Below are 21,348 nucleotides of genomic sequence, written 5' to 3' on the forward strand. Positions count from 1 at the left end.
TGAAGTAAAACTGTACATTAAGCGGACACTTAAAGCTAGTTTGGGTCATTCATGAGAACATTTCAAGGAAGGAAATACTATTGTCTTAAAAATGAAACCTGATAGTCAAATTTGAAAGAAAAGGAACAAAAATAAGAACTTGAAAAGAGTTCAAATTCACAAGAGCATTGAAATGTTTATTGTGTTTCCATCATGTTCTACACTTCCCAGAAATCAGGTAACAACAAACAGCAGCACAGATTTTCAGCCCTCCCCAGTGCAGACACTGGTGACTGATCTCACTGTCAGAATCTGGGATGTGGGGCCTCTTTTGGAACGAAGCACTTCAGCTATTTTAATTTCCCACTGTGCCTGGTGTTGTTTCTAATAACCAGCATTACAGGGCTTTTCCAGGGGCAGGGTGCTGTGGCAGTGGGAATGAGGCTGCAGCTGATGGGCCTAAGCAGGAGTTTGGAACTCATCTGTCACATTTGCTTTGTTCCCTGCAGGTCTCTGAACATGGACTTTGAGAACCAAGACAAAGAGAAAGACAACAGCAGCGCCGCTGGGTCTTTTAATGGCAACAGCACCAATAACAGTAAGGGTCAGCTTTACTCCTTACCCTTTGTGCTTCACCTCAGTGCTGCACCTCCTGCTTCACCTGAGGGTGGGTCTGAGCTGCTGCATTGCAGATTCACCAGGTCACAGGCTCTGTCTGGGCACTCCCCACCTTGCTCTGCTCAGACACTGCTGTCCACAGCTGGGTCACCCCCATGGAAGCTGAATTTAAAACATCAACATAATCCATAATGCATAAAAACTGCATGTGGCACAATTTTTCAGGTTTGATTGGAAATGGAATCAGCTTTACTTTGAAAAAAAACCACCCCACAGTCAGGAGAAGGGAGTGTAATTCCTTTTCGGCTGGAGCTCATTGCTGTGGCATGTTGGCCAGTCTGTAAGCAGGGAGGGATTGCAGAGTGCACTGACAAATCCCTAAGGAGGATTCACCTTCAGGAGGGAAACTGAAGTAGAGAGTTCACGTGGCTCTGGGCAACTCATTTATAATGGACAAAAAAGTATGTGTCTGCACACTGTCTGTTCAGAGTGGGATTAACATGTCAGCTCCTGCATGGTGACTGTCCCTTCTGTGATCTATAAATAGATTGCAGGCAGCTTGGCCATCTGACATGCACAGTTTTGCAGGTAAAAATATGGAGCTGACCAGTTAGAGTGGAGCACAGTGTGCACAGTGTGTTGTAAATTCATACTTGAGTTTGACTGAAGGCAATTTATATTGCCATATTTTGAGAAAAGGCAATATTCACTCTAGAGTGAAATAGTTTCCCAGAGTATAGAAGGCAGGAGTGAGAAGCCCTGTGCATGAAACCCTGAATGCTAAGCTTGTTTTGTTTAAAGCAATTAGCATAGCTTTAAAATGATGAATGAAATAACATATGTTGTATGTGTCTCTTGCTGGTTTTGTCTTTTCTAATGTAGACTCTTGGAATTTAAATAGTTGTCACAGCACTGCTTCTGTTGGCAGCACAGAGCAAAGAGGTTGCTGTGCTTGGTGGTACAGCAATGGGCAGCTGAGGCTTTTGGCCCCTGGGAAGGGAGAGAAGACAGTCTGGGGCTAAGGAATAAGCACATTAAGGGGATTAGCTGTCAAAATGATCAGAAATTAAATGAAGAACTCTGACATTGAATGCTGCAGGCACTAATTCCCAGATGCCAAGGTGGTGTGTAGTGTGTAATTTCTGGTTTTTTGTTTTGTTTGTTTTTTCCCTTGGGAAGTGGAAGGATATGTGAATGTGCTTTCTCAGAGCAGGAGGAATCAGATCTAAGTCACAGATTAGAATTTTTGTGTCTTCACACTGTCATCACTGGACTGTCTACATTGCACTTTACCTTAATGTGCCGGACCTCAGCAATGTAGAAATCCCAAGTACTGAGTTCTTCTGCTTTTTATTTTTAAAATTTATTGTGCTGCTTATGTTTAAGAGTAATAGATCATGACATGAACTAATAAATGACATGACCATGTGCAACTGTCATGACCTCCATGCTTTTTGTTCAGCTTTTGTTTTATAAAAATGGTTGAATATTTATAACAGATACTAAGTTGTAGTGAATGTATTTCATGTGTGTTTGAGGTTTTTCCATGTACTCAGATACACTGCTAACTGAGTTGTGCAGGTAACCTGTTATTTATTTGACTTGCCACTCTTGACAGGAAAAAATAAAGACACATTCTTACACAGAAACACTGACATACAATCTGTGTATATATTACTTGACTGTGTATGTCTCACAACCCTAAAGGCTTACCTAGGATTGGTAAAACCCTCTTCATCCAGCAGTGTTTAATTATTTTAGGATAACACAGTTGATGTCAAGCTGGTTTTACATCTCTTTTTGGTCTTAGTCTTGTATTATTTTCTGTTGGTCACTTACCAAGTGACTACTTCAGATGCTCCCTATTGTTACTTTAGTGCTCTACAAGTAGAAGTGTGTTTTGTATTTTTAATTGGGTTGCTGCTTATGGCTTCTTTCCCCTCCAGGGATCAAATGTAAGAATAGCTACAGAGACTGGTTAAGTCTTGGAATTTGTGGGGTTAGGTGGACTTCTCAATTTTGCTGGTAATTCTGAAAAGAAAACTCAGAAATACAGTAAAAGTTGTCCTGTCCCATGATTAACATCCCTGGTAGTCATACTGCATGGGTGAGGGAAATACTAAGAAGAAAATAATTCAGTATCTCTGCCCTGTTTAAAATTACTGCCAGCTATGAAATGTGAGCCTGAATTTGTGTTGGTTTTTAGCAAAAAGGCAATTACAGTGCACTTCACTTACCTGGTGGTTTCATCTAGGTAAATGACTTGGGTAAATGACTTTGTTTTTTGAAAGCTGCCCTTTATTGTTAGGCTTGATATTATCTCATGGTTGCTCCTGTGATGGAATTTAAGAGCTTGGTGGCCTTCACCCAAGTGGACTTTGAAGCTGTGGCACCCTTTGCATGAGCTGGGTCAGCCTAACACTGCTCAGGCTTTTCACCTTGTGCTCAGAGATTAAGGAAACCTTACATATGCTCTGCTCAACACATTTATGTGTCTCAGTGTAAAGTGATTCTAATCCCTAAATAATGTTAATTTTCATGGTTTGTCATTCATTCTGTCTGTGGCACGAGATCAGACTGAGCTCTCAGTTCCAGGGCTATGGCAGTGCACGCTCAGCTGCAGCCTCCTGCACAGGCAGCTGTGCTGGGCTCAGAGAGCACCAAGTCAGTGTCTGCTGCACCAGCACTGAGAGGGAATGTGCTGGCAGAGCCCTGCCCTGTGCTGGCCAGGGCTGTGTCCCTGTGTGGCACCGAACACGAGCTCAGTGTCCCTCTCTCCTGCAGGTATTCAAACCATCGACTCCACCCAGGCGCTGTTCCTGCCCATCGGAGCGTCCGTGTCTCTCCTAGTCATGTTCTTCTTCTTCGACTCAGTTCAAGTTGTCTTCACAATATGCACAGCAGGTGACTAAGTTTTCTCTTTATAAGACTTGGAATAGAACAGGAAGTATTGATATAATTAAATATTGTTGGTAAGAATTATAATACACGTCACAGTACATTAAAAAAAAGAATCATCAGGTTTCACAGTTGTATTTGCATGTCTGTGTAACTATAAATAGGCAAGTATTATTTGAGAAGTATTTTCCACTTAGAGATGTGCTAAACCTACTGAACTATAAATTGCCAGAGGTCTAAACATGCCCAGATGTGTTATTTTGCATGAAGTTCACTTGTTTATAAATCGGTGCTCAGAACTGTACATGGTACTTCATGGGAAATAACTTTGAGGATCCTGTCCAGAGACTTCTTTCCTACTTTAATTTGGTTTTGCTTTAATGCAATTTTTCTCTTTCTGGTCTCACTAACATTTGAATATTAGTCTTTTGCACTGCTTGAATTTAGAACAAAATTGAAATTTATCTGCAAATAAGTTGCAGATCCTCCAGTCCTGTTTAGCATTTACATTTTGTGTTTTAAATAAATGCCAGGGCATTGCTTTTTGGAAAATTTTGGCCTATTGATCTTTTTGCAATTCTTCAAGAGACCAGCTGCTGTTGAGAGTAGCAAGATTCTTCCTAATGCTCCAGATACACAGCAGCTTCTAAAAATTGTACTCAGTCTACCTACTGAGTCTGTGAAGAGTTTTAAACTCCTAAATACCTCTCATCCTCTCCTGCTTCACTGCAGGCTTTGTCCTTATGGTTTAACTCCTGAGTTGTGCCAGCCTCTTAAACAGGGCTGATGTGGGTGGGTGAAATTTAAATCTCCAGTCTTGGGACTCCTGTCTAATTCTGTCTCCTGTAGAGGCCTGTTGATTTCTGCTTTTATCACTTTGACCTATGACACATATCTTCTTTCCTATTAAAAAAATACTTCAGGTAGATTCTACTGTATGCTAGATATGAGGGAAATATATACAAACAAATATATAAGATGTTACAAGGAAAGATTTATAACAAAAGAGGGATTTTAATTTGTTGGGGTTATTGGTCGATTTATTTTTAAAATGACCTTGGGATTTGTAACTTTGTTTGTAACACTTCTGTGTTTAAGTCAAGGATTCTGTGTCCCTTGGGGCTTCTTGTAGGTCTCAGGGGACTGGGGGTCAGTGCTCTTGGGCATCTTTATTCTCAAACCTGCTTTTATGGGCTTGCATCAGAGGCTGTCATGAGGGCCAGAACCTCTGAAATGCAAAGCTTCCCCAGAGGCTTTACTGCAGGATGGGAGGGACCCTGCTGGAGTTGTGGACCTGGGGCTGTGGAGCTCAGTCCCTCTGTCCCTTGAGAGGGGACAGACCAAGCTCAGGTCTTGCTACTTTACATCCTCTGTAGCTAGTGGGGGCTGATGTGGGGAACTGCTACATTACAGCTGATGTCTGCTTTCTTAAAGATTCTCTCCAATCTTCCTCTCACAGAGATTTGCCTTCAGGAAAGAGTCAGGAGCGAGCGCAGGTGCAGCAAGCAGCCAAGGCCAGGAGCCAGAGCTGGCAGAGGGCAGAGCCCAGGCTGGCATTGCCTGCAGGCAGGAGTTAAGCCAAGGGACTCCGACTGAATGTCAGGATTGAGGCTGGAGGGGATGGGAGCCTTGGGGCTGGAAGTGGAAGCCTGGGCAGGGCTGGAAGTGGAAGCCTGGGCAGTCAGAGCCTGGGCGGCACTGAGAGTGGCTCCTTCTCAAACTCCCACTCTGAAGGAGCCCAGCCTGGACACCAAGCAGGAGGTGCAGGGTTCCCTGCTGGGCAGAGCTGGAGGAGAGGAAAGGGGAGGAGAGATTCCAAGGGCAGAGGGGGTTGAGCCTGTGCTGGGGAAGGCAGGGTAGGGAGCAGGGGGGGCAAGGCAGGACTCAGGGCAGCAGAGGCACCGGGTTCCTGGGCAGTGTTCTCTGCCAGGCACCTCCAAAGAGGTTCTTAGTTCAGTTTGTGCGGGGATGCCATGCTGTTCGTTCTTTCCCTCCTGCTTCTGGTTTTCTTCCCCCCTCTGAAATACTGAGAGAACTGTGAGTTTTCATGGTGCTGTTTGTATGCAGACACTTCTGAAATTCTCTTTTTAGATTATTCGAGTTCTCCTTTTTTTGTTTTGTTTTGTTTCAAATCTTCCTCCCACCAGAAGGGAAAAATGTGGTTTGACCAAGTTGACCAAATGAATTTTTCTCTGGTTGGCTTAAACTGTGTAGAGAATGGCTTAAGCTGTAAGACAATGTTTGATTCTTTCCCATCATCTTCATTTGAGAAGAGAACAAAAATCCCTTTTAAAAACCATCAACAAAAACTTTTAAAGGAATAAATAGAGGACAGCACAAAGATCTGAATTGCAGCATGCAAAAAGTTCCAAGACTGTGATTTTCATGGCAGTCTGTTCTTGCTGCACAGTTCTGGATGTGTGCTGCTGACATGTCTGTGTCTCCACGCCCTCATGCTCCATCCTTTTAAACAGTCCTTAAAAAAAAACTGGAAGGAAAAATGATTATAAATACCAGCAGTTACTAAATGTTTTTACAAATGTGTGGGTGGGATAAGTATGCTGCTTGAAAAAGAAAATGTTTATGGAAATGGTCTGTTTGGATATTTATGTATATTTATCATTCTCTTTTCAAAAACCCAAAGTACCTTGTTTTTTAAAAAAGTGAGGTTGCCAGCTACTAGCTAGAAGTTATTTGAAGCTGTACTGTGTTTTAGTGATGAATAAAGAGTTTTGAGTGAGATGAGGGAAAGAATTACTATCCGAGTTAAAAAGTGGAAAAAAACCCTCTATTCTGCTGAGTCTGTGTCATATGTTGAAAAATTGTAAGGAAACCAGTTTGTAATAGATTTTTTTTTTTTTTACTCAGAATATGTGAAAACTGTTTTTCTTGTTGACATGATAATGAATAGATTTAAGACTTTTTTGGGGGGTTTGGGGATGGGGCATTGCATTCCTTTGAGAGCTTTTGTTTTATTTCAGTCTGAAGGCTCACTGTTGTGTAGGAAACCTCAGAGCTCTGAGCTGCTCATGCTGGAATAACACTGAGCATATGATAATAGGACATTGTTGCAAGAGCATTTTCAAATTGGAGAAGCATGTTTGTGTACTGTAGAAATTAGGTCTGAATGTCCTAATATTACCTTTTCTTCTTTCCATAGTCCTTGCAACAATAGCTTTTGCTTTCCTTCTGCTCCCGATGTGCCAGTACTTAACACGGCCTTGCTCACCGCAGAACAAGTAAGGACTTGAGCAATCCTTTGCTCCTCTTCTTGTGTGTTGTACTTCTTTCTTTTAATGAGAATTCTTCAATAAGCATTAACCTCAGGGCTGATGTTTGTGCCTGTTTTTTTGTGCCAACATCATGTTTCCACTGTGAAAGCAGGAAGCACAGTTTCTGCAAGTCACTCACACTTGCCAGCCTGGGAAATGCAATACCAGTACAGGGGAGTAGATTTCCCAACAGTGATTTTTTTAATGAGTTTGTCTTCTTTTGGCTGAGATTTTAGAGTTTGGGATTTGGCATTGGATTTTAATGTTTGTTAACACTGGACTCTGGACTTTAATGCTGGCTCTTTTGAAAACTGTAGTTAAACCAGTGGAAATTACAGTTGTTAATGCCATGTTTTGAAACTAATTTTATTTTTTAGCCTTGTGATTGGAGTTCATGTTGCTAAAGCACTATCTTAGGTGGTGCTAGGAATGTTGGTGATTTCAAGAGGGGTGCCAAGATTTACAGGATTTTTTCCATCTCTGCAGTTCATGCTTTACACGTAGTATTTGAATGTGGGGAAAGCTTTTATTTTGTTGCTGTTTTGGTACCTATTTGTGGCAAAGGAACTTCCCTTCTTGGCATCTTTCATCAGCAGTTGAGCCATGTTCCAACAGTGTCCATTTTCTGTTCTTTAAATGGAAACACAAAGTCTTCCAGCTGATGTTTGTGTGTTGTTCTAGGATTTCCTTTGGCTGCTGTGGGCGTTTCACTGCTGCTGAGTTGCTCTCGTTTTCTCTGTCTGTGATGCTTGTCCTTATCTGGGTCCTCACTGGCCACTGGCTCCTAATGGATGGTGAGTATGTGAATTAAGGGGTTTTACTCCTGGTTTGTTCCTCTTCTGACACAGCATTTGCCTGGTGATGATGGCTGAAATTTGCTAATATTAATGGCTTGGCTGCCGAGTTGTGTGGCAGACTCCCTGAAGAGCCACTGCCAGGAACATGGCAGGGGAGTGCTTGGAACACCTGTTTTTCTGGTTTGTAAAAGCTTCCAGGGAAGTGCCAGAACACTCATGAAAGATATTCTGCACCTGTGTGGTGTAGGGTGAATGGCCAGATTGAGTTAAAGATGTGTGGAGACAGTGGTTGTTTGTGATTCATAGCTTGATTCTAAAAGTCTGTTTAATTTTTGGTGTGCATCTTGTTGTTTATTGGTTCTGATGCTGAAATAATTTGTTGTGAGGCAGCTCACAGTAGCTGGTTGGCTTTGATCTCTGTAATGCCTGCCTTGTGTGGTGAGATGGGCGAAACTGGCAGTCAGCCAGCTGACAGGGGGTGATTTATTGGTTTTTTTTCATGGTGGTTGACCTGAATTCACAGCTTACTGTTCCAAAAAGGAGCCTTCATCCTTCCCTCCTGCCTTCCAGATCTCTTGTGCTAGCTCTGGCACTTAGTTAATCACATGGTAAACTGATCCAGCTCACTAGAATGGCAGCATACTTGGGTTTTACCAGCCTATTTTGCTGCAGCTGCTGCAGTGAGATGAATTGAATTATTGTGTAGTCAGGTATGTGCTAAATTTGGCAGAAGGTAAGTGGCAGCATGATGGGATCTGAGGGGATGGAGTGCATATAATAGCAAAGGCATGAAGGAGTAGCCAGGAGCAGGGCCTCTGCTTCTCAGCAGTGTCAGGCAGCTAAATTGGCTTAGGACATGGTGTAATGGCACGCTGAGGTCGTGCTTGCTTGAGGAAAAATTGCTGCAACAACATTACCTGCCCTTGAAATTGTTTGTTACGACAGAAAACATTCATCCCTTCAGCTTCCTGCTCCTCCTAAAATGAGGTAGCAGCAGCACGTCCTTAGCACTGAAATCTCTCATGGCACCATCATTCTTTCTTTGATATGTGGGCACTATGCTTCATTCATGGTTTGAACTGCTTTAAAAGTCCCACCTGCTATATGAGAGGGAAGTACCTTTTAAAATACCAGATGGTAAATGAAAAAAATGCAGACAAAGTCTGTTTTGTGATAAGCAGAGTAGCCCACCATGAAATCAAGGGTGACACTTGATCTGCAGTAGCTGCAAAGCTAAAAGGAATGTCAAGTGTGGATTTTGGCAGAATCTGAAGAGTTGTCTACACCGAGATATCAGCAGAAGCATTTAGTTAAAAATAGTTATTTTTGTGAGTGCTTCAGTCTGACATGGTGGACTTTGCAGTAATTCATCTACAGAGCTCTGAGCTGCTGGTGCAGAGTGGCTTCTGGCTTCTGTTTCTCTTGGTGGCTTTTTATGATTTACTGAGTTGTGTTGCTGCTGTCTCGCTTTGAATTATTTTATGTAGTGTATTCAGGGAACTTGGGCTGTGTAGGTGATCCTCCTGTCATTTGTTCAAATCCAATTAAATCAGTGTTTGCCAGTGACACTAAACAGGGAATAGCTTTTATTGGCCTTTGTCAGGGTAACAGACTGCCCAAACCTCATCCTGTGCTGCTGCACGTGGGATCCCATCATCTCTGCCTTCTCTGCGACTGAGCCCTGGAGCCGCGGGGGGCTCCGGTCCGGAGGGCAGCGCTGGGGCAGCCGCGCTCGCTCACCAGCCCGAGCGATCCTGTCCCTAAGGCAGCGCTGGCAGCTGCTGGCTGTGCCCGGCCCGGCAGGATCCCCTTTTGGCCGTGGGCAGAAAATGACCAAGGTATTGGGAAGTGCTGCTCATGGCCCGGGCGGGGCAGGAGGAGGAGCGGGGCGGGCAGCAGCACGTGGAGAGCCCCGGCGGTTCGGCTGGGGCTGTGTGCTTGATTCTGTCAGTGTGAAAGAGCTCTGCAGCTCCAGAGCTGAGGAGAACACGGGAAATACTCCTTGGTAATTGCCAGTCCTTACGAAATCGAGGTGTGGCAGTTCTTGCTGGAGCCCAGATCCTTCAGTGCCCAAATCCTACCCTGTCCCTGCCCTCACAGCCCTTGCCTGAAGTGGCTCTAAAGACAGGGATGTGTTACAGGGCAGAGTGAGCCCGTGCTGGCTCCGGGGTTTGTTCTGGCATGTGATGGTGCACCTTTCTAGGTATTGAAATGCTCATTTCTCAGAGCAGATTGTCCAATGACAGAATCACCAAGGATGGTCACTGTTCACTGGTAAAGCCTGCTTAAAATGAGAGCTTTCCTAAATAGTGAACAGAGCTGGAGATGTAGAACTGGGATGCTGTGGATGTGTGGAGGATCTGTAGCTACAGAGTGGATGCCATGGTCACAGATACCCCAGGAGCTGCTGCACCAATTGGGCCTTACTCCCTTCTTTCAAAATACACTTTCATCAGATCAGAGCTTCTCCTGGTGGCCTGTGGGGGAAGTTAAAGCCTCCCCAGCTTACACAGTGCTTTGTAAACCAGACTCTGCACAGCAGCATCTTGGAGCTTTCACTTGCTCTGGATGCAGGAGAGCTGGAAAGCTGCCAGAGAGTCTAATCACATATGCAGGAATATTCTTAATCTTCAGAATATCCCTTTTCCATAAGGACTGTGTTTGCAGGGACTCTGGAGTTAATTTGTTCTGTTAATTGATAGTTAACTCCTCCAGTGCTTTCTTATTCAGCCTTGTTAACCCATTGCCCAGCACTTCCAAACCACAGCTGCTGGTTGTGTGGCTGCTCTACCTCTTTTTCTGTCTTTCTCTCATCTTTGGCTATTTTTAAAAATTATTTGAAGTATATTTCAGGGAGGATCTGCCTTATATCATTTGTCAACACTATGCATGAGCTTGGATAGGGCAGCTGGCTTCCATTTAGAGAAGTCCATTGACTGCACTTTGGCCCATATTACTTGTGCTTGCTCTCAGGCATTCCTGCTTGTTTTTTAAATTTACCAGTGTTTCTTAAAGCATTTACAAAACTGTGTAATTATTAGCCTGTGTGTTTCACTGCCAGCTGAAGGATTTTTTCCATCTTCTTTTTTACCCAGTATTTGCTTAGTTTGATGCCTTGTGCATGTGGCTATGTTCATTTCAGTGAGAGAGAAATGCAGTGTGTGAACAATAGATAAAACTCATACTGGTTACAGTATTTTCATTTCTCATGAATTATAACTTGGAAATCCTCTCCTAAATATAGGCTTGCTTGAGCTATTATTAGCACTGGCTTTAGAGAAACCTCTTTGATTTAAAACAATCTGTTCTCTTGTATTTGCTCTTCTGCTGAGGAAGTCTGTAACTCAGGGCTATACTGAATTACTGAATGCAATTCTTTTTCCTGCTACTTTGCTGTGTCAAATTCTTTACACTTCAATAATTTGCTCACATTTTGTAGCTAGTTACAGTTGTGCAGCGTGACTCAGAGTACATTTTATGTCAGTGACCCAACTGCTTTGTCAAAACTTGCTGCTGTGACACTTGGGGTTGTGCTGAGGTTGCCAGCTCTCAGGAGATAAGGTGGGCTTGGCAGAATTGCTGGGATGCAGCCCCTGGGCACTGCAGGCAGCCAGGCTGGCATGAGGCCCAGGGCACGTTCATCCCTTGAATGTGTATGGATGTGTTTCCTTTGTGAGTGGATGGAAGATCTCCCCAACTTTCAGGTGACATACGAGTGGTAGGTGGCTTCACAGCCCCATAATTACAGCCTGAGGATCCAGAGGTCAATTTGTCCATTTTGGCTGAGTCCAGCTGTCACACTGGCGGGCATGTGCACAATGAATTGGCTTCCCCTGCAGTTCCAGTGAGCAAAGATGGGATTGTAACTTCTTAAAAATTCTGTGTCATGTTAGACAAAGACATTTTGTTGACAGATGTCTGTGACTGACTGTAATCTGATCCCAGCAGGGCTCCATTATTCCTTGCAAATAGACTGATATCACAGATTAAAGTTGATTTGCTTTTTAAGATTTTTTTAGAATTTGTTTTATTGTAAGTATTTCTTTGGGGATTTACTTGTAACCAGTGGAAATACATTCAGTTGTCAGTTGAGTATCTTTGGTAGATGAGGCTGGGCTCAAAGAAGCAGGCAATGACACAAATGTGAAGACTGGGTTTTTGTTTAAAATCTTCCCTTCCTTCCTACCCTGACAAAATTCCCCTTGGTACAGAGTAAAAATCTGAGCTGTGTCTTGTTGAGCTCGTTGATCTGGCTGAAAACTCACTCTTAGGAGGGACTAGGAAAAAACTTACCCATATTTTTTCCCCTAAGCTTTCACACACATTTTGGTTATTGGGAAATCCTGGATGTCTAAATGATGATGTTTCATGGTATTCAGGCAGTCTTGCACAGTCTTGCCCAAGCAGAAGTTTTGGTTTGAGTGGGTTTTTGTCAGACCAAGTTCTAACAAGTCATGTAACCGTGCCCTTTCTGAATTAAGAATCAAGGATCTTATTTATTTTATGCATTTCTTAAGAAAAACAATAGAGGAAAAGTAGAGTGTGTGTTTGGGGCACAGAGAATTCAAAGTTGTTTTGTTGCCTCTGTTTTAAAGTGGGTAGTCGTGGTTGTACAGGGGAGATGGAGTCTCTGGGACAGAGGACATGGAAACATTTCTTTGTGGTGGGTGGTGGAAGTTGAGTGGAACAGGCGGTTGTGCCTGCAGAGAGATCTCTGCTTCCAAGGGATGTGTGTGCAGTTGGCTCCTGAATGTATTTGACTTTGCTTGACCCTGGTAAGAACAATGGCACTGTCTGGAAATGGCAGACGGTCATCTAGTGCATGCAGAGCTGCACAGGTGCAAACAGAGGCTTCTTTGAGGTCCTGGAGGGGAGATCCTACTTTGGGATTGGTGTTTTTCTGTTTGTTCAGCTATTTTTCATGAACTAATGATGTCTTGCATTTTGTAGCTCTGGCTATGGGCCTGTGTGTTGCAATGATAGCCTTTGTCCGGCTGCCGAGCCTGAAGGTTTCCTGCTTGCTGCTCTCTGGGTTATTAATTTATGATGTCTTTTGGGTAAGTGTTTGGTTTGGTTTTGCTGAAACTGTTTTTATGCTTTGGATTTGTAATCGGCCTTGGGCCTGTTTTACATGAAATCTACTGGTATGACGTTGAGGAAGTTGGCAAAGCCAAAAGATTGGCTCCACCACTCCATTCTGAGATGCTGAATTCTACAACAGGATACAGAATGATTTCTTTGCTAATTATTTGAAATAAATCATAAATAAGATTAGAATATTTTAACTTCTGCATATTATTAAAAAAACCCCAGAATTTGGACCTCAGATTTTGAAAGCTGGCTGAAGATGAGAACAAGCACTTCCCCCACACTCAGAGCTGTGTCCACACTGGCACAGGGCACACATGCTCACTTCTGATTAGCAGTGAAATCTGCAGAACAGGAATGCCAATGCACTTAGAGCCAGACAGGCTGGCATAAAATCTTAGTGCACTTCTACAAGAAACCTGACAGAATGTGTTCTGTAATAGCAAGAGGGGTTTGTTTTACCTTTGCATGACACCAAGCACTGATCCAGGGTGGCACCCACTGACTGCTCTGGCAAACAGAGATTCCAGTGGGATGGGCTGTAGCATAAAAGCCTGTTGGAGACAAGGGCTGCCTCATTTCATTTATGAGTGAGCACCATGCTCAGTTCTCCTCTGTTCTGCAGATTCCTTCCATTTTCATGGTGCTCTTATCTGCATTTGTCATCCCACACTATCTGCTTCTTGTCCAGACAGATTCTTTGCCAAAGCATCTCAATATATTAATATCTTGTTATCAAAAAGTATATTCCAGTTATTCTTGAGGATTAATAGTGTAAAAAGCTCTGTCTGAATTTTTGAAATACATTTTGCCTTTTATAATCATAAGGAAAATAGCCTGTCCTTTCTTGAGTAGCAAAGCAAAAATACATTCAGCTTGAGTTGCTGTGGAATTGCAGTTTGTAACTTCTGATTACCTCGCTCTGTAGGTCTTTTTTTCTGCCTACATCTTTAACAGCAATGTCATGGTGAAAGTGGCCACACAACCAGCTGACAACCCCCTGGATGTGTTATCCCGGAAACTTCACCTGGGACCAAATGTGGGCAGAGATGTTCCCCGTCTGTCGCTGCCTGGCAAACTTGTATTCCCAAGGTAAAAGCTTCTGTTCCTGTAGTACATGAGCAATGTTTTCCCTCCATTAGTACTACTCAGTAGTACTAATTCTGTTGGAAAATCCCTGTTTAGTCATTCCCTCTTCATGCTGAAGAGGAATATGATGAGCAGTGAGGACTGGACACTTTGCTGATTCATGGAGAAAGGACCCTGACTGGGGTAAAAGGTGCCCTGTTCAGAGCTGGATGCACTTCTCAACACCTGAGAGAGTTCTGCAGCCTGACGATTGCTAGTGTGACCTCACACTTAGAAGCAAAAGAGATGAGGTTTATTAAAACATCAGAGCAGTCTGAATAACTGTGTAATTGCAGATGATTGGGAAAGGGTTGGAAACTGATCTAAGCAAGGGTGGCTTACCAAGCAAGCACAGTGCAGAAGGGAGATTATTCCACATGTCCCTGCTCCAGGGGTTCCCTGGTGGCTCACATCTGTAAGCAGACACGCCCAGGGCCTGGTGGGGCAGTAAGCTCAGTGCAGCAGCAGGCAGGCAGTAGTTTTGTTGGGGTATTACTCTGTTCTTGTTTTTTAGATGTTGGGATGCTGAAATTACAGAGATTAGAAGTTGATTGTCTGCAGCAATAAAACCAAAATTGTTCACATTGTCAGCTTTGTGATACGAAATCACAGTTGATAAAGTGAACAATTTTTCATGAAAAATATCTTAGATTTAAGATAATGGCTGATTTTAGTTCATCTTTTTCACAATTGGCTCTTTTCTGGGAATCTGGCAAGACTAGTTTTCTGTTTTGTCTGAATGTCCAAAGTGGGTGTACTGCCTTGTTTTAGATGCACTTCTCTGGTAATCAAGAGTCAGATCAAAAGGCCAGCTGGCCCCCTCTCAGGAGGGAGAGGACTGAAATACTGGGTCAATGGATCTGTTTCATTGAGTGATTTAAGGGCAAAAGCAGTTTAAGCACTACTGGGAAAAGGAAACTGGTTTGGAGCAATGTCATCTCTGCCTAAATGGGTTTGTGTAAAGCTGAGGTGGTGAAGAAATCACTGAGGAACACCTCATTAGCCAGCACTGGGGTCTGCGAGAGGGGCTGTGCCAAATGAAGCTCAAAACCACAGTGGAGGAATCTAGAGCTTGTTTCTCACCTTTTGTTTGGCCACGAACCCAATTCCAGTTCCCCTTTAGTTCCACAGGCAGCCACTTCTCCATGCTGGGGATTGGAGATATTGTGATGCCAGGGCTTCTGCTCTGCTTCGTCCTGCGTTACGATAACTACAAAAAACAAGCCAACAGTGATTCCTGCGGTGCCCCAGGACCAGGGAACATCTCCGGGCGGATGCAGAAGGTCTCCTACTTTCACTGCACACTTATTGGCTATTTTGTAGGTGAGTAATTAGTTCAATATTAAGAGCTGCCTAAGTGAGCAGATGTGGGATTATTGTAGTAGGTTTAAAAGATGATGAAAGCAAGTGTAAAGAGGCTTTGAGAGGATGCTTGGTTATGTTCTTTTTAATCCTCCTCTCTTGGAGTTTATTGGCATGCTCTAGGGAGAAAAGCCCTTCTATAGTCTTCAGTTTTTGGGGGTTTGGTTTTTTTTTTTGTTTTTTTTTTTTTTTTTTTTTTGTTTTGTTTTTTGGTTGGTGGTTTTTTTTTTTTTTTGTTTTGTTGGTTTTTTTTGGGTTTTTTTTGTAGTTTTTGTATTTTCTTTAGAGGATGAAAGAGAATATCAGTGTGCTTTTGTTAGCACTTGCACTTAGCTTCACTGGCATAAAAATCCTTGTAACTAATACCTGAGTGATGGGAAAAACATGGAAGTTTCCAGATGAATTATGCTGTGTATAGTCCACAGCAAATTTAAGCAATTCACCTAGACAATTCCTGTATTTTTTTATTCTGATCCTGACATAGTAGTACATAGAGAAAATCATCAATAGTTGCAACTGGAATGCTGTTTATAATTTGCTGTAGCCAGCTCTTTCCTGCCGAATATAAAATAGGCTTTTCCCTCCAGTCAGGGCATGCATGTGCATATCCTGACCTCCCATGGCCCTTCTGAGGCTGAAAAGGAAAGATCATTTCCTACCAATAGCCTTCCTTCCCTCACACCTCAATTTTTCCCCCCACATTCCCTTCTGGCAAGTGTTCAGGAAAGTCACTGCTGATGTGTCCAGCCCTTCCTGTGAGCCCCGACTGCTCGGGCCAGGGGCCACAGACCAACAGTTTCAAGAGCAGCATTTCAGTGCAATACAACCAGCTTCCCCCCTTCACCTTTTGTTGCATTTTGTCTGAATAATTCTTGACTTACTCTGAGATTCAAAACTGGACCAAGTGGCTCAACACAGCCTAATACTAAAATAGAATAATTTTTCACTCTTTTGTTTGTTTCAACTGCATTCAGGGAAAGCAAAGCACAGAGAAGTAACTTTTCCTCACCTGTCTCTCAGAATGGGGGTGAAGGAAGCTTCAGTGGATGAAATGCTGAGAACATCCATCTGCAACCTGAAGATAATTAGAGTGACTTTTTTCTCTTACAGGTTTATTAACTGCAACAGTAGCTTCTCGTATTCACCGGGCAGCTCAGCCTGCCCTGCTCTATTTGGTACCATTCACTTTATTGCCGCTCCTCACCATGGCCTATTTAAAGGTAAGAGGGGAGGACACGTGGGCAGCTCTGGGCCAGCTGGTAGCAGGGTCAGTGTCCTTGCACTGGGCAGCAGCTCTCAGGGCGATGAAGTGTGTCCCTGGCAGTCCTGGCCCAGCACAGATTAACCACTGCTGTCAGGTCAGTCTTCATTTCTGAGGACTGAGCAACTGAGAGATGAGTTCCTGAAATAGAAGATCATTAATGCACATAAAGTACCAGTAGTTCTAATCTAAATAAATTGTGAAGTATTAAATTTTCTTTTAATTGAATCCGTAAATTTGTCCTTGTCCTGTTGGTCATGAAATACCACATGCACAAAGTTTGAACAGTGATTGGAGAGGCAGAACCTTGCTTGCCTCATCCCAGTCACCTGTTCTGAACAGAAATTCTAAAATTTACCTTTCCTGTTTAGGGGTGTTGTTGAAGCACACATCTAGCACTCTGCAGAGCAGACATAAGAAAGGGCAGGATCTTCAACCTAAGTAATTATTTCCCTCCCATCAGAAACCTATTTTGGGTATATCTGCTCTAAAAGTAAGACTTTCTGGCCTGACAGGGAAAGGATTTATTTTTACTGTCTTTATTGTAATTTGTAAAACAGGTGAAGAATAGATTTGCTCTAAGATGTGTTTGCAATTCTGTATGCATTTTAAAAAGTGAATTCTAAGCAGAGTTGAGCATTTCTGAGGGCACGCTCCTTGTGCTGTTTCCCTGCCTAGGGCGATCTACGTCGCATGTGGTCTGAGCCTTTCCACTCCAAGTCCAGCAGCTCCCGTTTCCTGGAAGTATGATGGAATGGACAGGAAGTGGCCTGAACTTCTGCCTTGGTCCTTTTCACTTTAACTTGTGGCTTTGTTGTCTCCTAAGCTGGACTGGCTGGTACTTGGGAAGGTACCAGCGATGGGACACATATGAAAGGACTTTGTATTAAAGGCGGGAAAGAAACAAAAGCTGAAATCCCAGAGCTCCGTGTGACTCCGTATCTCCCTGCAGATGTGGAATTGGGGACCCTTTGTGCAACTGCAGCCACTTTCCTCTTTTCCTCACTCGGATGGATTAGTACCAGACTATTACCTTTGTGAGAGAGGAAGAGACAGACTTGAAACTAAAAACGGCTTGAAGTCGTTCAATAACTTGTGAACACTAAACGCAAAAACAGTTAAGCAAACTGAGGCTTCTTCAGAGAACCCCTCGTGGACATTGGGACCAGTTTCCTGTGGGACTTCGGTTTTGAAAAGAACTGAGACAGAAGATCTTCTGTCACAATACTGGGTTTTTTTTGATTTATTAAATATTTCCTGTGGTGTGAGGTTACTTATTAAATCCACAGACATTGAGTGACTTCTTGCAGTATACATATAAAATTTGTTGTAACAAGTTACATTTCCACCCAGATGTCATATTGCAGTGAAAAAGGGCACGATTTTTATACATATATATATACACACATATAGATATATATATGAATAAATAAAAAGGAAAACCTGCTAAGATCATGCTGTGTAGCAGACAGGGGCTTGCTGTAATTTTTAGCATGTAGCACAGTTACTCTGGCTTTATGTATATGGATCTACAATGAGCTGCTGTTTTCCCCCCTCCTACAACTGAACCTGCAGTTTAAAACCAAGTGTAGTATTTGTACTGGTTGTACCATGGACTTTAGGGGATATTTGATTTGATCAATGTAGCAAACTAGGGAAGAAAAAAGTTGAAACCCAGCCCTGTGTGTCTGAGGGGGGAGGAGGTGGGGGTGTCTTTTTTCTTTTTTTTTTCTCCTGTTTTTTATTTTTTTTTTTCCAAACAGCTCCCTTGCAGGTTTTTAGTAGTTCCTTCTTGACCAGTGCATGTATTATAGCAGCAATTGTCTTTGTGCTTTCTGATCATAGTAATGTATCACTTGTAAATACATTTTTTCTATTTTCTATTTTTTTGTATTTTTTGCATTTTGTTTCATTAGTGTGCTGTATTTTTCCATGCCCCTGCCCCTCAAAGAAAAAAAAAAGAAAAAACTGTCCTTTACTGTTGTGACTGGTTGGAATTTGTGTGTTGACTGCTTTCTACCTGTAGCCTGTTAAAATGTGGATTTTATTCTTTCTTTTTTAAAACCAGCAGTTCCAGTTGTTATTTTATTGACTGAAAGGTTTCCCTGAGGTAACTAAACTTTCTTCCTTTCAAGTACTGTGCCAAGCAGGGTTTGGGGAGCTCTCCTGAGAGCTCACAGCACTTGTTAGTGACAGATGCTGGGAAGAGATGTCAGTAGCATGGGAGAAGGAGGATTGTTGGAGACTGACTCTGACTGAGCACTGAGGTGACTTTGGGACTGGTTTTGTTCTAGGTAAGGGGGGGTTGGTCAAACACCTGAAGCTCTCAGCACTGTCAGGTGGTACAAGAAGAGCATATTGGACATGGCAAGAAATTCTGTCCAGCCACATGTGTCATTAATGTCATTAATGAACCCCTTCCTCTGTTCTCAGGCAGGTCTGGCACAGGTGGCAGAGGGCCTGATGCCTCTGAGCTGGCTGGGATGCACATCCAAGACAGCTGGAATGTCCCAGGATAAACAGTAAGACACAGCTCAGCCTTTGCTGGGGGGCAGGGGCGCTGAGATTTAGCAAATGTGGGTGGGTGTGGCAGGGGGGATGTTGGGACTTTCTCTCACACACCCCCTGAGTTCTTTTTTTTCCCTTAGCTGAAAGCATTCCCTCTACCATTGCCTGCAGTGCTCATCCTCGGCTAACTGTCACTTTTTAATGAAAATAATAGTTCTTCACTGAGAATCATCTTTTTCTGTTCATGCCAGGTGTTAGGTCCCAGAATTGCTTGGGACAGTAGAAAGGCACTGGTTTTGAGCTATACCTCAAACATGAGGTGTAGAAAATATTTAGGTGGATATTCAAATAAAAAAGGCTTTTTTGGTGGCTTTTTTGCTGAGAGGTTCCAAGCAGTGGAATAAAAAATTCAGATCCACTTCTCTGCAGCTTTATCTGCCCAGCCTTTGCACCTACCTGACAATTGTGCAGAGCTCAGGTGCCATCAGCTTCACAGCAGTTCCCTCCTTTGGATTATTTCTTTGGAATTCCTCTGGAATTAAAATACAAGGTCTTTCTCTGTTTTGCAGCAGTGTTTTTTGGCCATGCCTGCTAAGTGTCAATTTCTACCATTAAGAGAAGCATTCTGGAGAAAGTTCTAGAAGTGCTAATTGATAAATACTTAATAAGAATTAATTTAGCTTTCCCAAAAGAGCCTGGTTTTCCTTGTTAAGCTGTCTTGCCTCCCTGCACTCTGTGCCCTTCTCCTGCACCAGGAGTGAGCCATTACTGAGCCCTCTGTCTCTGTCCCTTCAGACAGCAGGAAAAGGATTTTGGTACTTGCCAGAGGTTCACTGAAGTTTACTGTACTAAGAAAAAGTGCTTACCCAGAGCTTTAAGTTAAAGCTGAAAAGCTTTGTCCCTCTGCTCTCCCCCCTCAAACCATTCAGGGGGATTAGAAATGGATCCTACCTGGCTGCTCAGCTGTGGGGCCTCCCTGCACAGATGGACCTCTGGTCCTTCTCTTTCCAGACTGATGTGTCTCCTCTGCTTGAGGATCAAGCAGTACAGGGTGCTTTGGGTCCTCTAGATTGTGAGAGACTGTGCAGGACTTGGGTTCCTGTCCCTGTTGGGGCTGGTACAGTTGCTGATGCCTTCTTTGTTGAACTCCTTAATAAACTGGACACAAAGTCCTGCAGTGAGATTGCCCAACTGCCTGCCCCTTCTTCTGGAGAGCTGTCAAAAAATAACTATTTTAATAACTGACTAATATAAACCTGCTTGCAAGAGGTAAAATGCTGGCAAAAAAGTGACAGAGCAGGGCATGCTTATATCACAGTTGTGAGGACATGGACCAGAACTGTAGTGTACAAATCTGCTGACAGGTCTGGTTCTCTGCTGCATCTTCGAGAACAGTCAGCTCAGAAATGGTACTGTTTGTATGCTGGTATTTCCCTAAGGCCAGACTTCACATTACAAACATGATGAATTCCAAAATGTGAATTTGAAATTACTTTTTTCATTCGAGTTACAGCATGTCACATTTTCTTATCACTATTCCATGTCTTCCTTCTATTATTCTTCCAGGCACTTTGCTTTTTTACTTCAGGATGTCTTTCAAATATACTATTTTCCATCTTTTTCCAAACTCCAACATAACCTGAATGTGTGGCTGTTACCAAGTCTGTGTTGATGGTGAAGGCTCTCAACTTAGGTGAAACAAAGATCTAAAATCAGAATAAATTTGTCCTTTTTTCAGAACAGCTCATCTCCCCTTTAGTCTGTAGGGAGCTCACAGGGAAGAGTCTGAGATACATTATATAAAAGCTATCAGGTCTAGGGTGTGGCAGGAAGTAACTCCTAGTTACTGTAACTATGTTTTCTAAGAAAGGATTCTAGTTCAGGCTCCACCTGCTTCATGCCTCATAACCAGTTTCATGTACTCTTAGTGCATTCTGGGGCAAAACCACAAAGTCCTTGAGAGGTGTAGCTTTTGTTCTTGAAAAGTGACTTATCTCCTTCCTCACTTGTTTCTAATTTATGTATAACCTGATTTTCCCATCTCTGTGCCCCAGCTTTGCAGTGTTGGCTGAGTTGAGAGAAAGTTGTGGCTTCATGTGTGAACAGACCCTTTTCTCCAAGGAGAGCCTGGCCCTGCATGCACCTGGTTTGTCTGAGGGTGGTTTGCTAAGAGTTGCTGATTTAATGCTGCCAAACTCGTTTGTGTTTTGCCCTTTCAGCAGTTCCTCTGCAACAGCCCTGAGGAGCAGACACACTCATCACACAAAGTTCTCTCAGCCAGCATCAGTGAGGAGTAAGCTTGAAGTGTCCTGCTCTGAGCAAAGCCATTGCTTTGCTGTGGGAGCTCTGGGCCTTTGTGTGTAACCGTGCTGTTTTACCCCCAGAGCAGTGCAGTGTCACAGGGCACTGGCTCTCACTGAACCTGTGGCAGCAGGGA

General features: G+C 43.2%; 1 protein-coding gene and 1 long non-coding RNA gene across 5 annotated transcripts in view; one reads left to right on the plus strand and one right to left on the minus strand.

Moving 5' to 3' along the window:
• Positions 1 to 18,286, plus strand: part of SPPL3 (signal peptide peptidase like 3) — a 55,945-nt gene extending 37,659 nt beyond the window's left edge. For 3 of the 4 annotated variants that reach the window (XM_030233268.2, XM_050980633.1, XM_050980631.1), the window contains exons 3-11: positions 489 to 583; positions 3,382 to 3,501; positions 6,656 to 6,734; positions 7,449 to 7,561; positions 12,515 to 12,621; positions 13,581 to 13,744; positions 14,904 to 15,103; positions 16,253 to 16,362; positions 17,082 to 18,286. In XM_030233268.2, coding sequence (XP_030089128.1) covers positions 489 to 583; positions 3,382 to 3,501; positions 6,656 to 6,734; positions 7,449 to 7,561; positions 12,515 to 12,621; positions 13,581 to 13,744; positions 14,904 to 15,103; positions 16,253 to 16,362; positions 17,082 to 17,153 — 1,060 coding nt within the window. In that variant the 3' untranslated portion in view covers positions 17,154 to 18,286. The remainder of the gene's footprint in view (positions 1 to 488; positions 584 to 3,381; positions 3,502 to 6,655; positions 6,735 to 7,448; positions 7,562 to 12,514; positions 12,622 to 13,580; positions 13,745 to 14,903; positions 15,104 to 16,252; positions 16,363 to 17,081) is intronic. The other variant, XM_050980632.1, reaches the window with a different exon arrangement.
• On the minus strand, positions 14,012 to 14,950 carry LOC108962377 (uncharacterized). Its single transcript, XR_001990972.2, has 2 exons — positions 14,864 to 14,950; positions 14,012 to 14,305 (listed from the first exon to the last, which is right to left on the minus strand). It is a non-coding gene; the product is annotated as an uncharacterized LOC108962377 (long non-coding RNA).
• Positions 18,287 to 21,348: the final 3,062 nt, after the last annotated feature.

The sequence above is a fragment of the Serinus canaria genome, chromosome 15, assembly GCF_022539315.1.
Source record: "Serinus canaria isolate serCan28SL12 chromosome 15, serCan2020, whole genome shotgun sequence".
Taxonomy (NCBI): domain Eukaryota; kingdom Metazoa; phylum Chordata; class Aves; order Passeriformes; family Fringillidae; genus Serinus; species Serinus canaria.